Genomic DNA, 25,034 nt, shown 5'->3' with positions numbered 1-25,034 from the left:
TCTATCTTCCTATTTCTAGCCTCACTGGCACGTGGCACAGGGAGTAATCCCGAGATTACAACCCTCGAGGTCCTGTCTTTTAACTTTCTGCCTAGCTCCCTGAACTCCTGCTGCAGGACCTCATGCCCCTTCCTGCCTATGTCGTTAGTACCAATATGTACAACGACCTCTGCCTGTTTGCCCTCCCCCTTCAGGATTCCCTCTACCCGTTCGGAGACATCCTGGACCCTGGCACCAGGGAGGCAACATACCATCCTGGAGTCTCTTTCACGTCCACAGAAGCGCCTATCTGTGCCCCTGACTATAGAGTCCCCTATAACTATTACTCTTCTGCGCTTTGACCCTCCCTTCTGAACATCAGAGCCAGCCGTGGTGCCACTGCTCTGGCTGCTGCTGTTTTCCCCTGATAGGCTATCCCCCCCGACAGTATCCAAAGGGGTATATCTGTTCTTTACCCTCTACTAATGAACCATTCTCACTGGACCAGGTTGCCCTGCTATAGCAGCAAATCACTCTTTACAGTGACCTTGATAACTTTCTTTCCAGGATGTTCCCTTGACAAGGTCATACTTTCCTATCAAATTTGGGACCTCCTTTGACGGTGAAAAGCATGTATAAATGCAAGTCAGCCTTGCTTGCTTTATTTCTTTCTGCATTCAAATACATTGTTTTATCTGAGATTCTGTCCAAATGTTAATCTCCAACTTTGGAAATTTGGACTCACAGACTTTGCGCTGGTGTATAAATAGCTTGAGCATTTCCAAGGGTAGGTCATTTGTGGCAGTAATGATCTTTGTGCAGTTTTCTTATTCGCGCACTATTGTGTCTTTCTCATTTTTGTCTCGCACATTGTGAGAAACATTACAGTGTTACGATCTCAGTTGATGCTATAACTGGATGGAAAGACCCCAGAATGAACCCTGGCTTAAAAGGCCGTGGGGCTGGATTCTCCGTTTCAGTGACTAAATGTTGATGCCACCGGAGCAGAAGATTCACTCTCCTCACGGACCAACGGTCGGTGGCCTTCATGTTCGATAATGCGCAGCGGGGCAAGATTAAAAACGACAAGTCTTACGGTGGAGGATAGAACTCTCCACCTACAATTACGAGATCTTGTACCGTCCCGGGAAGCTGAACGAGCCTCCTGATGCCCTGTCCCGCGGCACTTGTGCCACCGCTCAAGTGGACCGCCTCCGAGCCTTTATGGGTATTTATGATAACAAACCTTCTTGACTCATCTTCCAGCTCAAGCTGTTGGTATGCTGGGCTTAAATCCAATTTGGTATATTTTGAGGCCTCCTGCCAACTTGGCATACAAATCTTCTATCCTGGGTATGGGATATTATCTACTTTAGCCACCTTGTTCAGCAGCATTGTGTAATCACCGCAGATTCAGACTTTGCGGTCCAGCTTTAACACTGGGATGATCAGTGCTGCCCATTCTGAAAATTGTACTCGAGTAATAACCCCCAGGTCTTCCAGATACTTCAACTCCACCTCTACCTTTTGATGTAGAACATGATATCGGCGTGAAAAAAACAATTTTTTTCTTCTGATTCTACATACATCTTTGCTTGCACTCTTTTGATGCATCTTAACTTCCTCAGGAGGACCTTGTGATATTTCCATAGAAGCTCCTAAAAAAAACCCTCAGCAATGCTGAATATTTCGAACCAATTCAATTTGGGTTTTTTCAGCCAATCCTGCACCAACGGTCATTGGCGACAAGGATAATCTCACTGGGGGGTATTTTACTTAATCTCACCGTGTTAAGCTTGCATACTTCTGATTTTTCTTTGCGTCTTCCTCAAGCTTGTTCACTGTATACGCTGTCGTTTTTTTGAGAACTTGAAGTATACTGTCTGACTCTGCATCTAGCTTGTAGATGACCTTTCATATTACACCTGAAACATCTGAATCCTTATATTTGCATCTGTCTTTGGAATTCTCTCCCCCACAACGGCAACAAACTTCTAATCCTTGTGACTGCCGATCACTTGTCCTCTTTTCTGGCTCCGCTGCTCCCTCTTAGGCTACTTAACCAGTGATGTGGAGATGCCGGCGCTGGACTGGGGTGAGCACAGTAAGAAGTCTTACAACTCCAGGTTAAAGTCCAACAGGTTTGTTTCAAACACTAGCTTTCGGAGCGCTGCTCCTTCCTCAGGTGAATGAGGAGGAATGAGGTGAATCACCTAAGGAAGGAGCAGTGCTCCGAAAGCTAGTGTTTGAAACAAACCTGTTGGACTTTAACCTGGTGTTGTAAGACCGCTTACTTAACCAGTGGACAGAGATTATTCCAGAGGTGTTTCTTGCTCACAATCTATGGCGGAAGAGAAAGAAATCTCTGAAGTGTCACTGATAAAGTTACCATGTACTCATGTGACATACTGTACAGAAATACATTAGTTATAATACATAACAAGAAAAAAACATTTATTAAACATGGAAAAATTAGATTACAATACAAGACTCCTTTACTCCCCTTTGGTTTAATAATTAGACACAGTCTTTAGGATTAACATGGGTTATTAAGCACGTCTTAAACTGCAATGGACTCATTAACACACAAAGACCCTTTTAAGCACATAAGATGACTGTGGTCAAATACACTTTCTGAGGTCAGCACGGTGGTGCAGTGATTAGCATTGGAGCTGAGGTCCCGGGTTCGATCCCGGCTCTGGGTCACTGTCAGTGTGGAGTTTGCACATTTTCCCTGTGTTTGCATGGGTTTCGTCCCCACAACCCAAAGATGTGCAGGGTAGGTGGATTGGTCTCGATAAATTGCCCCTTAATTGGAAAAAATGAATTGGGTACTCTAAATTTAAAAAAGAAAATACACATTCTGCACTGACCCTAAGTTGGTGTTTGTGGATTTCTCCTTGGGATTCCCCCAGATGAGTGTCACGTGAGAATTTCCAAATTCCACTCCCAAAACACGCTTTCAAGTTTTCCCTCATGATAATTCTTTCCCTTGGCACTTTACATTCCGAAATCCAGACCAGGTTTTTAAAATTACACTTTCAAACCAAGTTTTTGTTTCACTTTTAACAGTGAATCCAGTCAAGGATTTTACACCAACCCTTTTAGGATTTCTTTGTCCTGACTGCAGCGTTAAACATTTAATCCACCTCTGAAGGCTGCTATCCCACTTTTAATCAAGTTACTGCAATTGTCTCTGTAACTCAGAACGCTTTGTTTACTCTTCCTCGAATTCTTCTGAACAATACCCTGGTCTCTGCCTCTTAACTTCAGGTGTCTTAAACATTCTTTCTGTCCCAATTCCTTGGTCATCTAGATTGTATCTTGTTCCTTAGGAAGCTTGCATCTTTGCAACTCACTTATCCTTTCCAGATTTTCCTGGCAGAGTTGAGATCTGTTCACTCCCTGGTGTCCTGTCTCCAACTGCCCACAAGTTCAGCTAAAACTAAAACTTAAAAGCTTCATTACCTTACAAGGCCCCAGTTGCTAAGCAAGACCCACATGCTTATGCCTTTTATCTATTCTTCATGCACAATAGATACACAGTTGGAACTTCACCTATCCCCACACATACAAACACATTTGTCCAGCATGAATCTAACTATCGGTTTTACCTTCCAGGCACAGAAACATTAAATTAAACCCACTTAAAACAATACCTTATTTCTAATGTTTACCAATAAAAATATAAATCCCTTCAAACTACCTTAGGATGAATAATATCTTCATTCAAACAACAGGGGTGGGATTCTCCCATCCCCGCCGGGTCGGAGAGTCGCCGGGGACTGGCGTGAATCCCGTCCCCGTCAGCCGCCGAATTCTCCGGCACCGGATATTCGGCGGGGGCGGCAGCTGTCGGTGGGCCCTCCCCCGGCGATTCTCCGGCCCGCGATGGGCTGAAGTCCCGCTGCTGCCATGCCAGTCCCGCCAGCATGAATCAAACCTTACCGGCGGGACTGGCGGCGCGGGGTCCTGGGCATGGGGCGATCTGGCCCTGGTGGGGGTGCCCCACGGTGGCCTGGCCCGCAATCGTGGCACACCGATCCGCGGGCGGGCCTGTGCCATGGGGGCACTCTTTTCCCTCCGCCTCGGCCACAGCCTTCACCATGGCCGACGTGGAAGAGACCACCCCCCCCGCGCATGCGTGGGGATGACGTCAGCAGCCGCTGACGCTCCCGCGCATGCGCGGACTTCTGCCGGCCGGCAAAGTCCTTTTGGCCCCAGCTGGCGTGGTGCCAAAGGCCTTCCACGCCAGCTGGTGGAGCGGAAACCACTCCGGCGTGGGCCTAGCCCCTCACGGTGAGGGCTTGGCACCTAAAGGTGCGGAGAAATCCGCACCTTTGGGGCGGCCCGATGCCGCAGTGGTTCCCGCCACTCCATCCCGCCGGGACCCCCCGCCCCGCCGGGTAGGGGAGAATCCCGGCCCAGCTCCCAGCGATTGAATGGAAAGTGCAGTTATTGTTGAGGACTGTACTGATGTGAATTTGGTTGTGTTTTATACAGTGTCCTGAAGGTGGTGGTTAGATCAGTAAAGAAGGATATAAAGTGAACCACGCTCCTTGGAAGGATTGATGTTTGGTAGGCCTCGCGCTCAAGTCCAAGTCATAGACATTTAGGACTTTTGGGATTGGACAACAACTGCGGTCCATATGTCAGAGAGTTCCTGGGTTACACATAAGTGAATTGGCCAGGGATCCTGCTGATTGTGCACTGGATGCATGTTGTAGACCAGTGCCAAAGCAGGCTGGTCAGCAAATCCATCTACCATCAAACCTCCTGTGGGGGCTCTTTTGGTGGGGAGGCAGGGCTATGATTGAAGCCCAGAGAACACTTGAGGGAGTGGACACTTTCAGGCGAGGAAAGGCAGGAGTTAAATTCGTTGAGCAGGGGCATCTCACTATGGGTGTGGCAGAAGGACCCTTCCCCTTTGTGTGTCCTAAAGTACCCCTGCATTGTTTACCTAACAAGGGGCGGCACGGTAGCGTAGTGGTTAGCACAGTTGCTCCACAGCTCCAGGATCCCAGCTTGGGTCACTGTCTGTGCGGAGTCTGCACGTTCTCCCTGTGCCTGCGTGGGTTTCCTCCGGGTGCTCCGGTTTCCTCCCACAGTCCAAAGATGTGCAGGTTAGATGGATTGGCTGTGCTAATTTTGGCCCTTAGTGTCCAAAAAAAAAGGTTAGGTGGGGTTACGGGGATAGGGTGGAGGTGTGGGCTTTGGTAGGGTACTCTTTCCAACGGCCGGTGTAGACTCAATGGGCCGAATGGCCTCTTTCTGCACTGTAAATTCTATGATTCTATGGGCTGAGATAAATCCAGGAGCTGTAAGGTCCATGATTAAACAATAGCATTTCTCACCTACATACGTTTTGATATTATTTTCTCGCCGACTGATACTGTGGTTCTAATAGCTCGAGGAAGGATTGGAACCGCTGCCAGAAGTGGCTGGCTCTTTTTATGAATCAATCCCATGGGATCCTCGCTTTGAGGAGTGTTGGCTGAAAGTCTGGGAGGGCAGCCGGTTAATTAATTTTGTGCTTTCAATGATTTATGTGCATGAGTTCTTCTCTCGGTCCTGTCTTCCCCTTAGTACTTTTGACAAGACTAAAATATTAATCATAGTTTGTAATCCACTGTTTCACTTTGTTTTGGAAGAATAAAGACATTAAGGCACGCTCTGATAGCAGAACCTGTCTACAATCCTCCTCGTGTTAGGGACTAGATTTGATTGTTAACCTCCTGGGCTTGGATGACTTTTTCCTCAAAGATTGAGAAACCAGTGAAGTAGAATGCCACAGGGCGCAATGAAGGGCGCAAAAAGTGTTGGGTAGAAGAAAGAAATCATCACGGACTGGATAAGTAAAACTGAGTTTGGGGGTTTGAATAAGGAGATGCACGGTTTGAGGCCCTGAGACAGGGATGTGTTGTGACTTCAAATGCTGGAAATGTAAGAAGAAGGAATAGTGTGCGGGACAGTGTGTTCAGAGCTGGAGACCAATGGTGCTACATTCAGAACCAATGATTATAGAAAAAAACAGAAAAGCAAAATGGAGGGTGGAATTTAATGGAAACATTTCTAAGTTCCTTCGTGGCAGATTTTCCGGGGAGTTTCCCACTGACTACGCCGGCGAGTTCACCACTGCGATCGGACGACACGTAACCACTGTTGTGGGCCCTGGGGAGTTTGTCACCGGGTCAGCCCAGACATAGAATTTTTTTCAGCACTGGGGGCTGAACACCGAGATTGGGCTGCCATTTTGAAAGGGTGCCCCGATCTCGAAGTGGAGCTTGTGGGTCTCCGACAACCAAGGACAATGTCACCCTCCCCCCCCACACACACACGCGGGAACGGACCCCATCCCCAAAGTGAGGACACCCCGCTATGGGGTCCCTCACGGCCCCCCTCCTCAGGGTGACAGTGCCAAGCTGCCAGATCGGCAGTGCCAAGGTACCCGCCAGGAAGCCCCCCCCCTGCACTAACCCTGACCACCCAGGGGTCTCCGGTGGCCTGGGAGACTCCCCTGAGTGCCGTTCCACCTGGCCAAGGTTTGTGTGGACAAGTACTAAACGGCGCCCGCCTGCAGCCTTCCCGTGGGAGGCTGATACATCCCTGGGTAAGCGCGCATAAGCAGTTTTAAACCCGACTTAGGCACATACCGCTTAGTCATGCCCCTTTTGGATGTGATTCCAATTCTGGCGCCTCGCGGGTCTTGGGTGGATCCCACGAAGCGTGAAGGTTGTCAGGAAGCCTGCGGGAAGCCTCTCCCGGCACCTGCCGGCCACGCTGTGCTTGAGCGGGAGCACAACGGGGCCGCTTGATTGCGCCCAGAATGTTTAGGAGTATGGGAGAGAGGGTAGAGGGGCCTTGCTAGATACAAGGGTGTGAGAGAGAGGAATAGAACGTCCTCCCCAAATACTAGAGTGTGAGTGAGGGGTTACAGGAGCTTCCCAAATGTAGGAGTGTCAAGGTAATTGTCGCCTAGACTAAAAATGTAAAATGAGTGCATTTGGATCACTTTCCCATTGTGCACCTCCCAGCTTTTCATGAGAGAAAAGACAGTGAGAAAGATCATCTTAGAAATGGGAGTGAGAAAGGACTTCCAGTGGCGGCTATGAAGGAGTAAGTCGCATATTTGGTGGCTCCCGCTCGCGTCCGACTTTTGGACCTTTTCACCCGATTTTCTACCGGACTTGAATTGTAAAACTGGTGACAGACAGAGGCAATTGTGTCCATAGAGGGCGACCACTGTTTTTAGCCTCTTGAATCAGCCATAAGCCTCCCTGTTTTTCCTTATCCAATGTTGTATATCTTACTGAGTTATGGTCACTATCACCGAAATGCTCCCCCACTGACATCTTTATCACCTGCCTGGCTTCATTCCCTAAAATTAGGTGAAGTACTGCTCCCTCTCTTGTAGACTTTCTACATCCTGACTCAAAAAGATCTCCTGGGTGCACTTTTAGCAATTCTGCCCCCTCTAAGCCTTTCATACTTTGCCTATCCCAATTAATATTGAGGAAGCTGAAATCCTCTACTATTATTACCCTATTGTTTTTAAACCTCTCTGAGATTTGTCGCGCCAGGACGCGCTTTCAATTCCGGCCTCGGGTGATTGTGTGGAGTTTGCACTTTCTCCCCGTGTCTGCGTAGGTTTCCTCCCACAGTCTAAAGAAGGGCAGGTTGCCTGGATTTGCCATGCTAAATTGCCCCTTAGTGTGTAGGTTAGGTGGGGTTAAGGGGTTTACGGGGATAGGGCCTAAGCAGGGAGCTCTTTCAGAGGGTCGGTGCAGACCTGATGGGCTGAATGGCCTCCTCCTGCCTTGTAGGAATTCTCTGATTCTCTATATCACCCTCCCTCACTGCAGTAACTACCTCCTTGATCAATATTGCAACAACCTCTTCTACACCTCTCGTCCTCACAGATACCGCGGAATACTGAGTTGCCAGTCCTTTCCCGCCCTCAACCACTTGACTAGCCTGTGGTAAACCTTCCAACTTTGACACAAGCCCTCCCAATGTTAGAAAGGAGAACTTTGTGAGGTTGACTGGGCATGGTGTGCCGTTGCCTTTTCTGGTGTTTAAATTGATGCTGGATTGTGTGTTTGCTTTTAATCCTATTGATTAACATGATCCCATTCATTCTGGGCAAAAGCGTTGCACCTCCCACTTGGGAAAGTCTCAGAAATGCACATGAAGTATAAAGGGGTGAGAGACAATGCATCGTAACTCTCTGATCCTTGTTCAGTTGTATTGTGCCTCATAATTAATTATGCTATGGGCTTATTTAGCATCCAGTTCACATTGAGTAGGTTATCATGGCCTTACTTGGATATTGCACACAGTTCTGATCACATATGCAGCAAGAGTGATGAGTATGTGCAGGAACAGACACAGATTGTGCTCCTTTTGTGATGTGGATCTGCTGTTAGGGAAGGGTAAGATGTCCAATCAGTGCAGTAAAGATAAAGAGAAGATATTGAGGGGAACCCTCATGAGGAATAGAAATTATTCAAATAAAACCAAAGGCGGGCAGATAAACCAGAGAGAAAAAAATAGACCAGAATGTATCCTTAAACAAAGCGCGGAATAGCCTGGAATAATTGGTTGGGCCACCAATCTGGCAAAGGGCAAAAGAGAAATTTCTCAGGATAGAGTTGGAAGGTTGTCAGTGATAATGAGGAATGCTTCAAAGAGAGATTTAGGTCGGGCACTTTAAGGATGGATTGATGGGACAATTACTGTACAACATGGATGAGCTTCGACAGGTGAGTCAGTGTCAAGAGTGGAAGGCTTTGATGGGAAAACCAGTGCAGTGGAGGCCATTACCCCTGCTGTGTTCTTTGTATTGTTCTTCATGATGGTGAAGATTGTAGTGCTGACGAGCAGTGTTTAACAAACAGAGCCAATTTATTATACTACACACAATTCGATTTGAACATTTGCTAAGGAATTAGATAAGTAAAGAATACACTACACTTCTACAATACTAATCTATGCTTACAGTGAAACTATCTCACATCTACCAGTCTGGTTCTCTTCCACTCTCTCTCACTCTCCCTCCCAGAAGTCAAGGAGCCATGTGATATTTATATGGTTGCTCTATAGCGCCATCTAGTGACTAGAGTAGTAACATTACATTAACCCTTTATGTTCCTCACAATATCCACATATTGTGATAACCCCTGATGACATTGAGAACATTAGCCCCAAAAACCCAACACATCGTGAGCAAAACTACAGGATATCAGCTAGTAAGCGATAAAAGTTTCGAGACTTGTACTACACCTCAGGCATAACACTGTCACGTACATAAGTGTCCAAATTATCAAAAAACAAGAAAGCCAGTTGCAAAGCTTCCCCAGCAACAGTGCATATCCTCTAATTAACCCAGAATAGTAATTTTCATAAAATAGATTAGCGTTTTGAAAAAGACAGGCCAAATTACTTTGCAGCATAATAATTCATTACCCATTACATCGCATGAAACCCTTGCCTTTGGGAAACAGGACTTAGACTCTAACCTGCATTTAGCAGATTACTGGAGTATTCACAAACAATCGTAAAATAAAATACGGACTGTCGATCCACCCGAATGAACCTGATGGGACTTCTTGAGGAGGCGACAGACAGAGGGAACGGCACCAATGCAGCTTCATCGAAACATTAAATATTATGCCCCCTACTCCGATTGTATTTCCTTCAGTTTCGGTGAATGCTAATGTTAAAATAATGCTGAATCGAGGCGATGATGCTCTGAATATAATTAATGCAAATTCTAAAAGCTTGAGGACTGTGGTGGAGTTATTGCAGGCTGACCCATTTCTTGGGCTCGAAGGTGAGTGTTTATAACGAGGAATGAAAATCCAAAACCAGAAAGAAGGTTAACTTAATTTGTATCCTTGTTCTTCACCAAGGATCTCTGCAACAGCAGCTTGCATTGTGAAGGAATGCTGCTGACGTCGCAGGTCATAATTCAGCACTTTTGCTTCAGAACTTAATGGTGGTACTTTCCGTCCAGTTGTCGCTTTCTCCATTGTTCTTGTTTCTTTTTTTAAATTCTCTCAGAGCTTCAGGTGCCCCCAAGCACATCACAAAATAAACCAGGGAAGGAAAAGAAAATTCAGATGCTCGGTTTGATTGAATGACCTATGCTTGAATCATGCGCTGCGGTGCCCAATCGGAGGCAGGGCGGCTGCAAACTGGCCTGCCAGCCTCATTGAGGTAGCTTCCGGCGCCAGACCCAACCAAGGGTCGCGACCCTGGAACAGTGACCCTCTTTCTCTCGCCGCAGCTGCTGCAAGACCTGCTGAGCATTTCCAGTCTTTATTTCGGATTTCCCGCCTTCCGCAATCCTTTTCCCTATCGCGGGACAGGGGGAGGGAATTGAGCTGGCTGGCTGAGGACCTCGAGTGTGTCGGGGTGAGAGAGGAAATTGCGGGGAGATGGGGGCAAATATTATGGCCTGGCCCCGCAATAAAGGAAAGAAACTTGAAGTAACCTTTGCAATGGGCTGAATGCTAACTTTAGGCCTGCATATATACACATTGCCTATTTCTTTGGTTGTATTTATATACTTAGTGGAAGAGGCAGATTTTAAGGGATGTCTAAAAGGAGGAAAGAGACGGGGCAAGTGGGAAATTTTTAGGGAGGGACTTCCAGAGTGTGGTAGCTCCAGACGTACACTGGAGGCTTCCAGGAGTAAACAAAATGGGTTTATTGATGAAAGACAAAGGAAGATAGATAACAGGCAGAGAACACTATCCAGGACTTTACTCTTCAGCTCCCTGAGCCACACTGCCTGGGGTCCTGCTCACAGGGCACCGCACAAACTCCCCATTGGCTGGGATTCAGGTGCTCCCGCGTAATTGGCCCTGAGCCATCACGTGGTCAGTGGAGCTCATCCCTATTCAGGGGTCACGCTACCACATCCCTCCCCCTTAAGTCCCTCAATACACTTCCCCACAACTATGAACTAAAGTCACAATTGTTAACTGGGACAACCGAGAAAGGACAGTGCATCAAAAAGTCAATTGGTCCAGAGCCTGCCGGGTCTTTCTGGGCCTCCGAAGTCCAGCCACGCTTCTTTGGACGGGTGGGTGGTCCACAGTCGATGCCACTTCAGGCAGGATCACTTTCACGACGGGTGAGCTAGGCCCATCGTCCTGGACAGGCACAGTTGGTTGAGCAGAGTTGGAAGCCCCTGGCTCCTCTTGGCTGGAACAAATCACAGGGAAAGATGTATTCATGGTGCTTGTAGAACTGGTCGACTCCATGCTGGGATTCACTATCCCTCAACTCCACAGGTAGGTTCCGTGCTTCTTAACGGACTTCCCGTTAACATCGACTACGTACGATACCGGCCCCAACCGGGCCACAACCCATCCTTCTAACTGCTGTGAAATTACAGACCAAAATTGACTCTCCCACCTGCAATGACCTATCCTCTCTCTGCTCTGACCATTGACTCTTCTGGGAGGCTTGATGTGCCTCCATCTTCCCTGCCAAATTTGGAAATACAAGGTCCAATCAGGTTCTCAACTGAGAACGGCCCCTGAGAAACTCAGCTGGTGTGGCCCCTCTGGTTGAATGAGGAGTTCAGTTGTACAACAGCATAAAAATAGCCAACCTCTGCCAAAGTGATTTATGTGGCTGCATTTTCATGGCGTTCTTGAAAATTTGAACAGCCTTTGAATGGCAAACACATGGCGCAAAGCCTCGCCCATGGCCGCCGAGGTCGTGGTCCCCATATCCTGGACTGATAATCACTGTGAGTGGGCATCTACCTGCCAAAAACCGACTCACATAATCCACGTGGACCCTCGTCCACAGGTGACTTGACCAATCCCAAGGGTGAAGTGTGACGGAAGGTGGCAAAGATTGTGGCATTGGCAAGGCTGTTAAATGGCCTTTTCTATTCCTGGCCACCAAACGGAATTACACTCCAACATCTTCATCAATGTCTGCCCTGGGTGGGAGCTGTGTAACTCTTGAAGTAGGCCCCCCACCCCCCAGCCTGAGATGGGATGACCTCAGGATGTCAATTCATCCTGACCAGTGAAGTAGGGCCTCAGCTGTTTTCTCATAACGCCAGCCAGACTATATCATTTGTTTGACCTTTGAAAGAATAGGATATCTTTGAGTCCAGCTGCGGATGTGTCCCGCGGACACCGGCAGGGTGTCTAGGAAGTTTAGGGTTAGAATGATCTCCTGAAGTGCTGGTGGTGGCAGAACACTCTTGGGTAGGAGTAGGCGATTTTCCACATCTGCATTGGCAATTTGTGTCCCAGGCCAGCGCTGAGAAACAGCCACCAACAGTGAGGCCCGATTCTTCACCCCCCGCTATGGCTATGGGATGTATGGGCTTATCTTCCCTTAACAAGCCCAGCAATGGTTTGTGCTCAGTCACTATGTTGAACCGTCGACTAGACAAATACTTGTGGAATTTCTTCAAACCGAATAAAGCTGCTAAGCCCTCCTTCTCAATCTGGTAGTTTTGTTCTGCTTCAGAAAGGGTCCTTGAGGCAAAGGCTATAAGGTTTTCTGTACCATCTCACATTTTGTGCAATAAAACAACCCTTATACCATCAGGCAACGCATCGCATGTCAGCACTTTGAGTTTCCCCGGATCAAAATACACCAAGAGGTTTGAAGACTGCAATGCTGGCTTCATGACACAGGCTGTTTCGTTACGAGGCTCCTTCCATTGCCACCATGATTATTCCTTGAAAGTAGGTGTAATGATGCCAATGTCATGGCTAGATTTGAAACACACCTTCGATAGTAATTGACATCACGAAAAGACGCTGACATTTGTGGGTGCAGGGACATCTCGTTTGGCCGTGACCTTTTCTTCGAAAGGGTGCAACTATATCGCATCGAAGCATAATCCTAAGTATGTACTCCAGAGGCCTGGAACGTACATTTTTTTGTGTTTTAGCAGTCCCCACCTCTTTAATACTTCCTCTGGGCTGGCCATGTATTCTTCTGGTGTAATGCCGGTGACTCGCACATTACCAAGGTAAACCATCACCTTGGGAATCCCCTGAAGATGATTTTCCATCATGCACTGGAAGACAGTGCAGGCTGAACAGATGCCAAATGACAGTCTGGTTTATGGAAGAGCCCTTCCTGGGTATTAATTTTAGCAAACTTCTGAGACTGGCGACTGAGGTCCAACTTTGAATAGGTGAGGTCCCCTGCCAGCTTGAAGAAGAGGTCTTCAGTTTGGGGAATCAGATACTGATTGACCGGGCCGGCCTGGTTTATGGTCGTGTTCTAGTCCCCACAGATCCTTATCGACCGATCGGGTTTAAGGACAGGGACTATCGGCACAGTCCACACACAAAACTGAACCGGCTGTATTATCCCACCTAGTCCATCCTCTTTAACTCTTCTTCAACCTTCTGATGCAATTGGTATGGCACTGTCCTGGTTCGAAAGCAATTGGGTGTTGAATCGATTGACATATATCTTGGCTTTTACGCCCTTGAAACAACCCAATTCTTCATGGAAGATGTCTTCATACTTCCTCGAGCCATCCAGGAGGATGGCGTCAGATCTTTTGAAAATCTCCACCCAGTTGAGCCTAAATTTCTGCAACTAGTCTCTTCCCAATATGCTGGGTCTATGTCTTTGAATGATGACCAAAGGCAGATTGGCCTACTGCCTTTTGTGGTCCACTGGAGTATTGGCTGTTCCGAGATCTTCAAAACCTCTCCGGTGTATGTTGAACGTTTGGCTGTCGTATTCTTTAAGCTTAAAGACCACATGTTCCTGCACATAGACATTGGAAGGTCTGTTCACCTGCTACAGTCCCCGAAACCCGGGTATCAATGTCCATTTTAAGGGGTCCACCATTCACCCTAATGGCATTTTCAGTGGGAGCTGTTTTACTCAATTAGATTGCATTCAACCGATGCATTAAATTCTCTTCCCACTATGTTCAGTGATGCTTTGGATTGCCGCTGCTACTGTTTTTTTGCAATGGCGCGCTTTGCCTCATGTGCCAATGTGTTTGAATGTGCCCCCTTCAGTTGAAATGGAAGTACACAAATCCCTGAACATGGCAGATCTCCTGGAGATGGTACTCCCAGCAACCAATAGCAATCCATCTCGTATTCATGACACCCCAATTCCTTCCCACTCCTTGGGATCCAGTCCTGTCTTGAGGACCGTGTCTGACTCTGAGCTGTGCCTGTTAATCCCGCCGCAGACCTCAAGGCCCCATACATGTTTGTTTTTAGTTTTTTAATTAAAGTTTTCCAATTTTACCAAATATTACAAAAATTTAAATTTAAAATTTAGACAAATTCACAAATACAATGGGCGGGATTCTCTGATCCTCAGGCTAAGTGTTGACGCCGTCGTAAATGCCGTCGCGTTTCTCAATGGCTTCAACATGGCTTTAGGAGCAGCAATTCTGACCTTGACAGGGGGCCAGCACGGCACTGGAGCGACCCACGCTGCTCCAGCTGCCGATCCCCGGCGTCAGATGGGCGCCGCGGGTCTGTGCATGCGCAGTGGGGCCAGCGCCAATGCACGCATGTGCAGTGGGACCAGCGCCAATGCGCGCATGTGCAGTGGGGCCAGCGCCAATGCGCGCATGTGCAGTGGGGCCAGCGCCAATGCGCGCATGCGCAGTGGGACCAGCACCAATGCGCGCATGTGCAGTGGGACCAGCGCCAATGCGCGCATGTGCAGTGGGACCAGCGCCAATGCGCGCATGTGCAGTGGGACCAGCGCCAATGCGCGCATGTACAGTGGGACCAGCGCCAATGCGCGCATGTGCAGTGGGGCCAGCGCCAATGCGCGCATGTACAGTGGGACCAGCGCCAATGCGCGCATGTGCAGTGGGGCCAGCGCCAATGCGCGCATGTGCAGTGGGACCAGCGCCAATGCGCGCATGTGCAGTGGGACCAGCGCCAATGCGCGCATGTGCAGTGGGACCAGCGCCAATGCGCGCATGTACAGTGGGACCAGCGCCAATGCGCGCATGTGCAGTGGGGCCAGCGCCAATGCGCGCATGTACAGTGGGACCAGCGCCAATGCGCGCATGTGCAGTGGGGCCAGCGCCAATGCGCGCATGCACAGTGGCTCCCTTCTCTGCGCCGGCCCCGACGCAACATGGCGTAGGGCTACAGGGGCCGACGTGGAACAAAAGGGGCCCCCAGCCCGATAGGCCGGCTTGCTGATCGGTAGGTCCCGATCACGGGCCAGGCCACAGCAGAGGCCCCCCCCCCCCGGGGTTGGAGCCCCCTAACCCCCCCCCCAACCAGGCCACCACCAGTTGCATCCACGCCGCGGTCCTGCCGGGTAAGAACAGGTGTGCGTTTCTCAGCTTTTTTAGCGTGGCCGCTCGGCCCATCCCAGGGGCCGAGAATCGGCGGGGGTCGGGGGCCCCGTAGAGCGACTGACGCCGCGCCGACCACGCCGGCGCCAATGCTGCCGATTCATGCTGGTTCGGGCGATTCTCCGGCCGGGCCCTGGGGTGAGAGAATCTCGGCCAACATTTCAGGAAAAAGTACTAAAATGAATTCAAACCCACATAACGCATACCCCACTTGCCCCACCAGCCCTCCCTCCCCCTCAGCAACTGACAATGATTAAGTTCTTTAAAATAGGCAATGAAAGGCCACCACTTCCAGTAGAATCCCTTGACCGATTCCCTCAGGGTGTATTTGACCTTCTCCATGGACAGAAATTCAGTCAGGTTCCCTAACCATGCGAGGTGCTGGTTGGCGTTAGAGACCTCCACCCCAGCAGAACACGTCTCCGGGCAATCAACGAGACGAAGGCGAGAACATTGACCTCCGCCCCTGTTTGCAGCCCCGGCCACATAGGTCCGGGTCACATAGGTCTGAAATAGACCCCTCGTCAGGCCGAGCCAGGGACAGAATCTTCTCCATCAAGGAAGACGTTGGCGCCAAAGGAAAGGAAGAAAATGTCTTATGCGATAGGTTGGAAATTCGAAAATACTGAAAAAGGCTGGAGTTGGACAGCTGGAGTTTATCAGCTAACTCCCCAGAAGTGGCAAACCTCCCCATCACAAACACGTCCCCAAAACGCTCCAGACCCTTCACTTCTCAAGATTTAAGTGTTGGGTCCAAACCGGAAGTCAGGAAAAAGTGATTGTTAAAAATAGGGGCAAGTGAAGACAGGGAAAGGAGCTTAAAATGCTTTCCAAATACTGATAGAGGACAACACCACTGGGTTTGAGGAAACTCTCGTGGGGGGGGAAAGGGCAATGGTCCAGTGACGATGGCAGAAGAGTAGAAATGGTATAGGAGCGAGCCTCCAATTATCCCCAAATAGTATCGGGGTCACTGATCCACAACAAGGATTCTTCAATGTTAGTGTCCGAGTAATAAAACAATAAATTGGGGAGGGCCAAGCCACCCGACTGTCTAGCCCTTTGGAGCAGAACGCTTCGGATTCTAGGATTCTTACCCGCACAAATAAATTGTATATCAATTTGTTAATCTTGATTTAAAAAAAAAAAGATTCGGGGAGAAAAATGGGACATTGAAAAACAAATCTTGGGAGCATGTTCATTTTAATAGTTTGAAGTCACCCACTAAAGATAGAGGAAGGTTGCTCCACCTCAGAAAATCCATTTTGACACTATTGATCAGGCTTATATAATTCAGCTTATGAATTGAGGCCCAGTTGAGGGCCACCCAGACCCCCTATTAGCAAAAGTTTGTATTAGAATAGCGGAAAGGTAACTTCCCCATTTGGGTTCGCCTCCCAGGGAGGGGGGTGGGGGGGGGGGGGTGGGGGGGGGGTTAACCAGGAAACATTCACTGTTGCCGAAATTCAGTTTGTACCCCGAGAAGGAGCCAAAGGTGTTAAGTAAATTCATTATGAGGTTTGTTATGGGCCAGGGTTTAGAGAATCCCAAAGAGTATCATGGAGTTCACCTGACCCACAACTTTTAATAGATTATGGTATGGGGAGCACACGGCTCACTCTACAGGTGTGGTACAGCAGAAATGGAAAAGTATTTTTTAAAGCAAAACAATGTTTATTCTATGAACGCAAGTCAACCTTTTTAAAACAAACAGTGAACATCTTAGCAACCATTAATTCAAATACAACCCCAAAGCCTACAGTAACCCTATAAGCTGTCCTTTTAACATCCAAAAGACTTTACAAACCTTCAAACAGGAGCACATTAGGTTTACATTCAATACTGAGACCTTTGACAATTCTGGGTTCACCAAGTGACCCATAGATAGTCTTTGGATGGCAGAGATCAACAGGAGAGCTCTACTTCAGATGCAGCTCACTGAAAAACACAGACACACCCAAGCTTTTCTCAAACTGAAACTAAAAAGCAGAAGTAGAGCTCAGCTCCACCCACACTCTGACATCACTCCAGTAACATGAGCAGCTCCATTTCTTAAAGGCACATTTCTTAAACACCCATTTCTTAAAGGTACTCTCACATGACAGGTTTATGGAGGGGACTGAGTCTGTACTATAAAGATGCACGTCATCCGCTTAGAGAGGCACCCAATATTCCACACCATTTCGGCTAATATCCCTCCACTGACTAGAGGACCTCAACGCTATGGAGAGTGGTTCTATTGCCAGGGTGAACAAGAGTGGAGAACGTGGGCAGCCTAGTGCCAGTACTCAAGGGAAAATAATCAGAGTTCAAAGCATTCGTTCGATCACTGGCAGTAGGGGCATTATATAACAGGCGAATCCAGGAAGCAATTTATGACCAAATCTCAGCAAAGTGAAAATTCTCGCTGATAACTTCATGTGTTTCCATGGAATAAATGACCGTTGGCATTAAGAAAAAGGGCAAAAAAGATCAGTTCTCCAGCTTGTGTCACCGAATGTCCGCAAAGGCAGATAGATAACAGGCACCGAACACGATACACAGGTCCTTACTCTTCAGCTCTGTGGGCCACACTACCCGGAGTTCTGCTCCTAGGGCCCTCACTACCTGGGGTCCTGCTCCTAAATCCCACACTACCTGGGGTCCTGCTCCTGGGGCCCACATTACCCGGGGTCCCGTTCCTAGGGACGGTGCAAACTTCCCATTGGCCAGGGTTCGCGTGCTCCCACGCGATTGGCCCGAGCCGGTCATGTGGTCAATGGAGCTCACCCTCTTAAAGGGTCCATGCGATAACACAGAGTTTAAGACATTGGCAGCTGAAGGCATGACTGCCAAAGATAGGGAACATCGAATCCTGTTTGGAAAGTTTTTGGAGGGTTGAATGTCAGGAGAAGGGGGAGAGAAGTGATGGAGAGAGAAGGGTTGTGAGTCCATAGCAGGATTTAAACTTGATGGGAGTTTCAAAATTGAGATGTTGCTGGACAGTGAGATCAGTAGGTCAGCAAGAACAGGGACGATTGGTGAATGGGACTTGGTGGGAGGAAGGACACGGGCAGCAGATAGGTTGAGGATAGTGGAGAGTGGGAGAACAAGGAGAGCATCGGGTGAGTTGAGTCTGCAGGTCTTGCAAAAAAATCAGCGCTCTCAGCACGGAGCAGGAGTGATACCTGGAATCTACCCGTGCTCACCTGCTGACCAGGTAAACCCTTAAAACTAGATCTCCCAAATTTGAACAAACATCTTGATGGAAGGGGTCTGATACCAACAACCAAATTTAATTTGTGACAAAATGAGGGTTATCCGTGATTACATTCCGCAAAAGCAGGATAAGACCTCCACACCGGAGACACAGAAAGCCGCTTAGGAGATTTCCTCCTGGCTCTTCCTCACATTGAACTATTGCAGAGAGCTGTGACTAATCCTCTGTGTGGATTATAAACTGCACTTGAAAAGCTGGATTGTGGGAATGAGGAATCTGTGTGTGCAGGATTATCTCCTGAGAAAATTGGATTGGCTCAGATAGTGCAGAGAGAATCAAAATAGTTCAGCTCCCCAAGATACAATGCTCACAGTGGACTCTCCGCACATACAACAGTGGTTTTGCTTTTTTGTGCCGTTCAAAGCGAAGAATGTTGGAAATGGAATACTTTCCATTTTAGGCACCCATTGTCAGATGCAGCAAGGGATTTGCACACAGTCAATCTCCTTCTATACACTTCCATCAGACACTTCCAAGGCAGGTACAGCACAGGTTTGACACAAAGTAAGGCTCCCTCTCCTCTATTCCATCAAAACCACCCAGAACAGCGTCAGCATGGGGTTGATACAGAGTAATGTTCTCTCCACACTGTCCTATCAATCACTCCCAGTGCAGATACAGCTTAGGTTAGATACAAGGTAAAGCTCCCTTTCCACTATCACATCACACATTCCCAGAGCAGGTAAAGCACGGGTGAGATGCAGCCCTTTCTACGAACCTGATGTGAAGAGGGAGTTTGGATGTTAAGGTGGTGAAAAGCCATTGCGACCCTACAATCTCTGACTCTCTCTTTACATCCCCTTCCTCAAAACCTGTATCTTTGTTATTCCCCTAATTCTTTTCCTGCTGCTCTGGGCACATCTTCACCTCAGTGGACTACCAGAGGATGTCTACAATGTGTGAGATAGAAATTCGAAGGTGATATACTAATTCTTCTTGGCTCCCTTTCTCCTCTTTTGTAATAAATCCATCACTCACCTTGTTCATGCTAGGGATTGGTGCCAGGTTGTGGCGGGGAGAGGCAGGGTGGTTGCAGAGAAAGCATCTCTTTGAGGCTACTGCAGTAACACTCTCCTGAAGCTGGATACAGCAACACCAATAATTTCCAGCTTCTGAGATTTATCAAACACTTTAATCATTCCTCACTTTTTGTTCCTCCATTGTTTCCCTTTCTAGGCGAATCTCAAGAAGTTTATGGAATACATCCAGTACTATCATGCTGAGAAGATCGGTAAGATGCTGGACAAAGGATTGGATCCTAACTTCCATGATCCAGACACAGGAGGTAAGCAGTTCCATTACACTCATACTGGGCAATGTGCTAACAATATCTGTATCCGATTTCCGGGGGCGCTATGCAGGGGGAAGGCGCGCTTGAGGTGGCTCCCACTAGCATACGGTTTATTTTTTAACCCTTTACGCCCAGTTTCTGGGAGTATTTCTGTTCAAAAACCCACTTGTTTGAGGAAATAAAGTACCTACATCGGCGATATACCCGGGAAGATCACGAGGAAGAAGCCTAATGGCGATAATTCGTCGACTGAATGGGAGGCTTCTCGGGGCTCGTCGATGGCGAAAATGGCGGAGGCGGCTTCTGTGACTCCGTCACTCCACTAACGGCTGAGATGCTTACCGGCATCTTGCCGGTGGAATTTTAGACCCAAAAGCGGATAGTCGCGGGACCTCTGCAAGTCGATGGAAGAGGTCCTGGCTCCCATTCAGTTGGCATTGGGGAAGATCAACGCGAAGATAAAAGTGCAAGGCTCTCCGATTCAAGGCATGGAGGTGGCCCTTTCAAGGCACAATGACCAGATTGCATCTCTGGAAGCAGAGATTTCGCTGATGACTGAGGCGAATAAAGCGCTGAAGGCCAAATTGAATGATCTGGAGAATTTATTATTTTATTATTGGGCAGCTAATATTGGGAAAGTACTGGGATGGTTTAGTGATCCGGGTTCCGTTTGGGGCAAATGGAGACGAGTTCTTGTAAGAGTTCCAGCCTTGCTGCCTTAGTAACTGCATCGCTGCCGTATCCTCTGGGAAGATTTTCTTCGAACCTGATGGTGACCACCCTGAGAATCTGAAAGCAGTTCAGACAGTATTTCAAACTTAGCTCTGTGTCTTTGCTGGCCCCTATCTGCAATAATGATCCCCTCTTGCCACCAAGTTTAGATTCGAGATTAGGGCATGGGAGGATTTGGAGAGATTTCTGAACTTATTTGTGGAGGGAAGGTTTGCCAGTTTTGAGGAGCTGTCGGAAAAATGTCAACTCCCTGGGACCAATTTGTTTAGATATTTACAGATTCGCATGAGGCTTTTCCTTCTTTTCCCTTGATTCCTCCTTCCTCCCTGTTGAACAGAATCTTATCTTTGGCCCGGTCTGGTGGAGGGAACATCTGAGATATTTACAGTCAGATCCTATCAGTGGAGTCAACTCCGTTGCTTGAGGTGAAGGGGAAATGGGAGGGTGAACTGGGTCCTATTCTGGAGGACGAAGTGTGGAACGAGGCTCTTCACAGGGTCAACTCTACATCCTCCTGCGCTCGGCATAGATTGATCCAATTCAAGGTGGTCCACAGGGCTCATTTGATGTCGGCGCAGATGTGTGTTTTTTTTGTCTGGGACGGAGACAGGTGTGAGCGTTGTTCTCAGGGGCCGGCTAACCACACTCATTTGTCCTGGTCTTGTCCCAAGTTGGTGAGCTTCTGGGTCTCTTTCTTCAGCAACATGTCAGAGATTCTTGCTATTGATTTAGGGCCATGTCCGTTGGTGGCCATTTTGGAGGCTTTGGACTCACCGGTGCTGCAGACGGGGAATGTTCTGGCTTTTGCCTCACTACTGGCCCAGAGATGAGCTCTGCCGGGGTGGAGTGTCCTACGCTGACCAGTGCCTCAGCCTGGTTGGGTGACCTCATGTCGTTCTTGCATTTGGAGAAGGCCAAGTACACCATTAGGGGGTCTATAGAAGGTTTCGACCTAAGATGGCAGCCATTCATTTCCTTTTTTAAAGAGTTAGTCACTGTCATTTGTTAAGAGGTTTGGTTTAATAATGGGGCGTTAAATTTGTGTGGGTTCTTGATTGTTTTTTTTAAATTTAGTGTACCCAATTAATTTTTTCCAATTAAGGGGCAATTTAGCGTGGCCAATCCACCTACCTTGCACATCTTTGGGTTGTGGGGGTGAGACCCACGCAGACACGGGGAGAATGCAAACTCCACACGGACAGTGACCCAGAACCGGGATCAAACCTTGACCCTCAGTGCCATGAGGCAGCAGCACTAACCACTGCACCACCGTGCTACCCTGGTTCTTGATTGTTTAATATGTTTGTTTTGAATTGTAACTTGTATTAACTGTTTTATATTACTGTGTTTACAATGAAAAATCTTTATTAAAAATATATATTTTTTAAAAACAATGTATGCAATTTAACGAAATGGTAACAAAGTCCCACAGCGACTGCGTTTAGCCACGTGCTTCCCGGCGCAGTGCCGAGAACACAATGCCAAAAAATGGCACTCGCATCAGATAGGGGGCCTCTGCAGGGATGGTGCAGTCAAGGCTGCACATAGCCCCATTTTGTGCACTGAGGAGCTCTGCTCGCTGGAACTCCGCAGTGTAGTGACAGATCGGTTTGCCATTTTTAAATGCATCCCAATCTTTGGAGGCCCGAAGCGATCCCTCACCCCACGTCACTATGGGAGGGACCCCCCCCCCACGCAACCCTCCGTTAATACCCACTCAGGGCACCCCCGGCCTGATCGTCACCGTGTGAAAAATGCCAGCTTGGCACCTTGGCAGCGCCAACCTGACATGCTGGCACCCAGGTGGCACTGCCAGGCTGGCCAGGTAGCACCAGCAGTGCCAGCGTACCACCCTTCCCAAAGGGTATGCACCTGCGGGTCTACGATCCCCTGGGAGTCCCCCACGAGTGCTGTTCCGTCTGGTCCCTATTTGTGGAGACCAGTACTGAACGCACTCACTCGAGGTCTCCGAAGGAAAGGAGATATATCCAACGCTTCGGGAATCTGCACATTTAAGTGAGACTAACTGCCTCACTCTAACATGCAGATTTGCTAAAAAGTGATCCCACCCACAATGGGCGGGAATTACATCGCAATATCTCCAAGATTGTGTTAGATCTCGCAAGGTGTTGTGAGCCAGGTAGATCCCAGGAGCAGAGCCTCCCAGTTTCTATCGGCCAGGCTGCACCCCGGCAACGGCTTTGCAGGTGCAGTGTGGCTGTAAAATCCCGCCCACTATCTGTATCAATTCATTGGTTGAAAGGAACTATAACTCCAAACCTGAATGAAGGACTCCATGAGACAAAGCTTTGTGTTTCGAGAACTGTATTGGAAAATTGTGATCGTCCATGTGCTTTTGATGGGGGGGGGGTGAGTTGATGGGAGGGGGGAACTATATTTTATGAATGGGTGAAATGTCAGAAGTGGAACATAAGGGGACCAATATGCTAACAATTACTGCTTAATCACCACAGAACACATTGTAGATTAATTGGAATGCCCAAAGAGGCCGTAGACAGTACAATCTCAAATCTTTACATTTAGGCTAATGCTAGTAACCAGGTTTATTTCAAAACACCTGGGGAGGGTTTTTAACCAGCCCCTTAAAAGGGTTTGGGGGTGGGGCTGAGCAAATTCAGGCAAAAATGCATTCGGCCATTTTGCCTCCGATCATTTTTCCCAGGGGCAGGCCCAGTCCAATGTCACTTTCGCTCAATCCCTCCCCCCATCCCTGTAACCTCACCTACCCTTTTGAACACTAAGGGCCAATCCACCGAACCTGCACATTTAACATGGCCAATCCACCAAACCTGCACATTTTTGGACTGTGGGAGGAAATTGGAGCACTCGGAGGAAACCCATGTAGACACGTGGAGAACATGCAAACTCCACACAGTCACCCGAAACCAGAATTGAACCCAGGTCCCTGACGCTGTGAAGCAGCAGTGCTAACCACTGTGCCACCCTGCTGCCCTAAATGTGCTGAGTGAAATGCCACAGGAATTAGTACTGGGACCTCAACAATTTACAATTCATATCAATGTCTTGGATGAAGGGACTGAAGGCTGATTGCTAAATTTGTTGATGACACAGAGATAGGCAGGAAAGTAAGTTGTGAAGATAACGAGTCTGCAAAGGAACAAAGGTTAAGTCAGAATCCAACACTTCGGCATTTTGGGGGAATATTCTACCCAGTATATGGCATGTGCAATACAAGAAACAATGCCGTGTCAGTGGAAGAATGCAGTTAATTGTCTAGTTATCCTCGACAGTTGGCTTCCCACTACTACCGGGCGGGTTGCTGACATTGGACTGGGCCTGCCCCTGGGAAAAATGATCGGAGGCAAAATGGCCGAATGCATTTTTGCCTGAATTTGCTCAGCCCCACCCCCAAACCCTTTTAAGGGGCTGGTTAAAAACCCTCCCCAGGTGTTTTGAAATAAACCTGGTTACTAGCATTAGCCTAAATGTAAAGATTTGAGATTGTACTGTCTACGGCCTCTTTGGGCATTCCAATTAATCTACAATGTGTTCTGTGGTGATTAAGCAGTAATTGTTAGCATATTGGTCCCCTTATGTTCCACTTCTGACATGCCTGAAATACAAGTTTCAGCATACCTTGCCTGTTTATAAAAACTGCATCACCACCATGAGAACACACAACAAATGTCAGGAGATAGCCTTACATGTAATGGTAAATAAAACGAAAAACACATGGAACAGAAAAAAGACACCCAGTCTATGACTGCACTGACATAATATGCACTCATACACATCATGAGGCAAAGACAGGCAGTGATAGACACCAAGGTTAGCCAATCAACACACAGGACAGACACAACCAATCACTAGACAGAACACTAGAGGGGGGGCGTCCTACTATAAACACACGAGGCATCAGCACTCCGCCTCTTTCACTGGTGACAACTGTAGTAACAGTCAGGGTGTATATATTAGTTAGCATTTCTACACGTGGCTCAGGGCTAGCCTGGTCTAGATAGTTAGAGTTACTACACTTAGAGTAGTAGAGTGTCAACCCACAGCAAGCTGTGTGCCTTGTTACAGAAGTTCAATAAATCATATTGAACCAACGTCTAAGTTTGGAGTCTGCTTTCCTGCCTAACTGCATCCAGTTGCAGTCCGTGTTACCCCAGGGTCAATAATATGACACGCACTACCTAATCACACCATGGGTATGATCTAACGGTCACACCGCACCCAACTCGGGACGCAACGCAGCCAGTAGATTTCGCGAGAGGCCTCTCACGAGATTTACCCTCCTTATCGTGCCTCGCCAGATCGAACAGGACCTTACGAGAAGTAGCGATCTGGATTCTGCCCAGAATGGGTGGCACCCAGATTGGCATATTCAAGCGTACAGCCAGGTTCACCTGGATATGCTCTCGCCAGAGTTACCCAAGGTGCGG

The 25,034-nt window shown here is 48.2% G+C and overlaps 1 protein-coding gene across 5 annotated transcripts in view; it reads left to right on the top strand.

Annotated features, from left to right (window-relative positions):
• Positions 1-25,034, top strand: part of LOC140387908 (SH3 and multiple ankyrin repeat domains protein 3-like) — a 1,536,301-nt gene that overhangs the window by 739,597 nt on the left and 771,670 nt on the right. For all 5 annotated transcript variants that reach the window (XM_072471211.1, XM_072471213.1, XM_072471209.1 and 2 more), the window contains exon 7: positions 19,761-19,869. In XM_072471211.1, the coding sequence (XP_072327312.1) occupies positions 19,761-19,869 (109 nt within the window). The remainder of the gene's footprint in view (positions 1-19,760; positions 19,870-25,034) is intronic.

Source organism: Scyliorhinus torazame, chromosome 13 (assembly GCF_047496885.1).
Source record: "Scyliorhinus torazame isolate Kashiwa2021f chromosome 13, sScyTor2.1, whole genome shotgun sequence".
Lineage (NCBI taxonomy): Eukaryota > Metazoa > Chordata > Chondrichthyes > Carcharhiniformes > Scyliorhinidae > Scyliorhinus > Scyliorhinus torazame.
The sequence above is the reverse complement of the archived record's forward strand: the minus strand, read 5'-3'. Positions and strand labels throughout refer to the sequence as shown.